Source organism: Phaseolus vulgaris, chromosome 10, assembly GCF_000499845.2.
Source record: "Phaseolus vulgaris cultivar G19833 chromosome 10, P. vulgaris v2.0, whole genome shotgun sequence".
Classification (NCBI taxonomy): domain Eukaryota; kingdom Viridiplantae; phylum Streptophyta; class Magnoliopsida; order Fabales; family Fabaceae; genus Phaseolus; species Phaseolus vulgaris.
The window spans coordinates 31522255-31525527 of NC_023750.2; the positions used below are offsets into that span (position 1 = coordinate 31522255).

Genomic DNA, 3273 nt, shown 5'->3' on the forward strand with positions numbered 1-3273 from the left:
CTGGTGCAACCATTTTCGGCGTTTTTCACCGTTGGTTTGAGCTTTCGATCGGTAGTTTGAAGTTTTCCACCATTTGTTCGAGTTTTCGATCGGTAGTTTGAAGTTTTCCACCTTTAGTTCGAGCTTCCGATCGGTTTCTTGAAGTTTCTTACCGTTTGTGCGAGTTTCAATCGGTGAATCGAAGTTTTTACCGATCGTTCAAGTTTCTGACCGGTGAATCGGGAGTTTTGGTGGAGAAGCGGTAGGTTCGTGTTGAGATTGCAAGTTTCTGTGGAGGTTTTTGCATCCGAATCAATCCCGTGCTGTTGTGGTTGCGTTCTTGGAAGTTCTTTGGAGTTTAAGAGGTTTTGACCGATTGATTGCTGGATCGTTCCGCTGGTGAAGGTTTTGGTCGCTGAAGTTTGATTTGTTGATTTTTCATGAGAAAGATGAGAAGTACGCGTTCAAGTCCTGTTGTGCCAGCTGCTGCAGAAGGCGCCATGACCATGGCACAAATGATGGAGATCATGCGTGCGTTGCAGGCAAATGTGGAGGCATCGCGCATAGAGCAGGTGAAGATGCATGAAGACCTGGTCGCCTCTCAGGCCAGAAATGAAGAGCTCAGCAAGGTCACTGAGGAATTGCGTCAAGCTCTTCACGAGCAGAGAGGCCGCGCAACTGTTGAGGAAGTTGCACCGTCGTCGCCACCGCGCGTCTTTCCGATGCCGTTTGCTCAGGCGATCACGGACACGGCGATCCCTGCAAGCGTGGTACCTGTGAAAGCTTCTTTCACCGGCGTGGAGGATCCTGAAGCACATCTCACTGCGTTCCACACGCAGATGATGCTGTCAAGAGGCTCAGATGTTGTCTATTGCAAGATGTTTATGAGCACGCTCCAGGGAACAGCGCTGAAATGGTTCGTTAGCCTGCCTACAGGTCACATAACCAACTTCTAGCAGTTTTCGAAGCTTTTCGTCGACCAGTACATTGTGAACAAGGCGCCACCTAGGGTGTCTTATGACCTGTTCGACGTGAGGCAGTATCAGGGAGAGTTCCTCGGGGACTATTTGAATCGTTTCAGGGCGTAGATGGTTCGCTCGCCTGCCAAAGACGAGGAGATGTTGGTATACGCCTTCAAAAAGGGCGTGCTGCCTGGACCTTTCTGCGAGGCGCTGATTAGGGGCCACCCCGCCACGTTTGCTGAAGTTAGGCGACTTGTTGTGGCCCACATCGCCGACGAGAGTGACGTCGCCGAAAAGAGAGGGAGCGTGGCTCCTGCTAGGCCACGGGCCCATACTAGAATCCAGCCGCAGAGGGTGCTGGAGACGGCGGCGGCTAAAAAGGATCTAAGGACTCGCCATCCTTACGATCCAAAAAAAAACAAGGGAAGGGGCCCAGGGCGCCCTAGGGAGTTCAATCGCCCACCCAGGTACAAGTTCGTCATGGGGTTGGCAGACTTGATCGCCATTCCCAACATAGCGGCCAGGCTTAAGGCGCCGGAGAAAGTTGGCGACAAGGTGTTAGGACCAAAACCGAATGCATGGTGCGAATTCCACCAAAGTTTTGGTCACTCTCTTGACTCGTGCTTGGCCCTGGGTTACCAGCTCGACGACTTGGTCAAGAGTGGCTTCTTGAATGACTACCTGCTGGACAAGAGGACGGGGGGTGCGTCGAGCAGTGAGGGTCAGCAGCATGAGATGCCCACTCATGGCGAGATCCACACCATCGCTGGAGGTTTCTCAGGTGGTGGATGTACTGCGTCACAGAGGAAGAAATATGCAAGGTCTGTGATGGCAGTAGATGTGTTCGAAGATCAGTCGCTAGATGTGGACATTACGTTCACGAAGGAGGATCTCAGGGATGTTGTACCTCATGACAACGATCCCATGGTTGTCTCGCTAGTCACGGCAGGAAGGAAGGTCCACCGGGGACTGGTGGACCAAGGAAGCTCGGCAGATGTAATGTTCTGGCCGACTATCACCAAGCTGCAACTACCCCTTGACCAGTTAAGGCCCTATGGAGGGTGCTTATATGGGTTCGCTGGCGATCAGGTGGAGGTCAAGGGGTACATTGAGTTGAGAACTACGTTCACAGATGAGGCAGCCTCGAGGACGGAGAAGATCAAGTACCTCGTCGTGAATGCCCCCTCGGCGTATAACATTCTGTTGGGAAGGCCGACCCTCAACAAAATAGGAGCTGTGCCCTCAACCAGGCACATGAAGGTTAAGTTGCCATCAATGGAGGGGGTGGTGATCACCATAAGATCTGACCAAAAGGAGGCAAAGAAGTGCTACGAAAACAGCCTCAAGAACAAGAGGTCGGTGAGCTACATCACCACGACGCCGCCTCCCGGTGTGGAGCCCAGGCCAACAGAATGGCGAGTTGTTGATGTGGCGATGGAAGTGACCGCCGAAGGCGATGTCATCATGGTAGACGCTGAGGTTGAGGGAAAGAGCGCCGGACGGGAAGAAGAGGCGAGAAACCGCCCGGAGGAGGCCAGGGAATCGGGTATCGCCAGGGCGGTGATTGCCAGTGAAACCAGGCCCAAACCCGTCGAGGAGTGGCTCGAGAGGGAGATCGGGGGCAAGGTCTTCAAGTTGGGAAGATCTTTGGAAGGTGAGCTACAAGACCAGATCGCCAAGGTGATAGAACGGCATCTGGATGCTTTTGCATGGTCTGCTTCAGACATGCCGGGAACCGACCCCGATTTCCTGAGTCACCACCTAGCAATGGATACACAGGTCAGGCCAGTGCGACAGAGAAGAAGGAAGTTTAATGAGGAGAGGAGACAGGCGATTAGGGATGAAACACAAAAGCTCCTCGCTGCAGGCCATATCAGGGAGGTCCAGTACCCTGAGTGGTTAGCTAATGTCGTGCTGGTGAAGAAGAGCAACGGGAAGTGGCGCATGTGAGTCGACTTCATGGACCTGAACAAGGCTTGTCCAAAGGATTCATACCCTTTGCCAAGTATAGATGTCGTGGTCGACAGCGCAGCACGGTGCAAGTTGCTGTGCTTTCTGGATGCCTTCTCAGGGTACAACCAGATAAAGATGCATCCCATGGATGAAGAGAAGATCGCCTTCATGACTGAGAGATCGTGCTACTGCTACAAGGTGATGCCCTTCGGGCTGAAGAATGCGGGGGCCACGTACCAAAGGTTGATGGATAAGGTACTTGCACCGATGCTGGGAAGGAATGTGCAAGCGTATGTAGATGATATGGTCGTGACTTCGCTAGAGAAAGGCAAGCACATCTCAGATCTGGAGTTGTTTACCATTATCGCCAAGTATAAAT

The 3273-nt window shown here is 52.7% G+C and overlaps 1 protein-coding gene across 1 annotated transcript; it reads left to right on the forward strand.

The window, feature by feature from the left end:
- The first annotated feature begins 1421 nt into the window (after positions 1–1421).
- Positions 1422–2755, forward strand: LOC137817907 (uncharacterized). Its single transcript, XM_068621132.1, has 2 exons — positions 1422–2191; positions 2665–2755. The coding sequence occupies exons 1-2, from the start codon at positions 1422–1424 to the stop codon at positions 2753–2755; spliced, it is 861 nt and encodes a 286-aa protein (XP_068477233.1).
- Positions 2756–3273: the final 518 nt, after the last annotated feature.

What these genes read in the sequence shown, in the direction of transcription:
- LOC137817907 (XM_068621132.1), top strand. Translation starts at nt 1,422, where the DNA reads ATGGGGTTGGCAGACTTGATCGCCATTCCCAACATAGCGGCCAGGCTT. An exon ending in GGAGCTGTGCCCTCAACCAG is followed by an intron (nt 2,192 to 2,664) that starts GCACATGAAGGT and finishes GGTCTGCTTCAG; the next exon opens with ACATGCCGGGAACCGACCCC.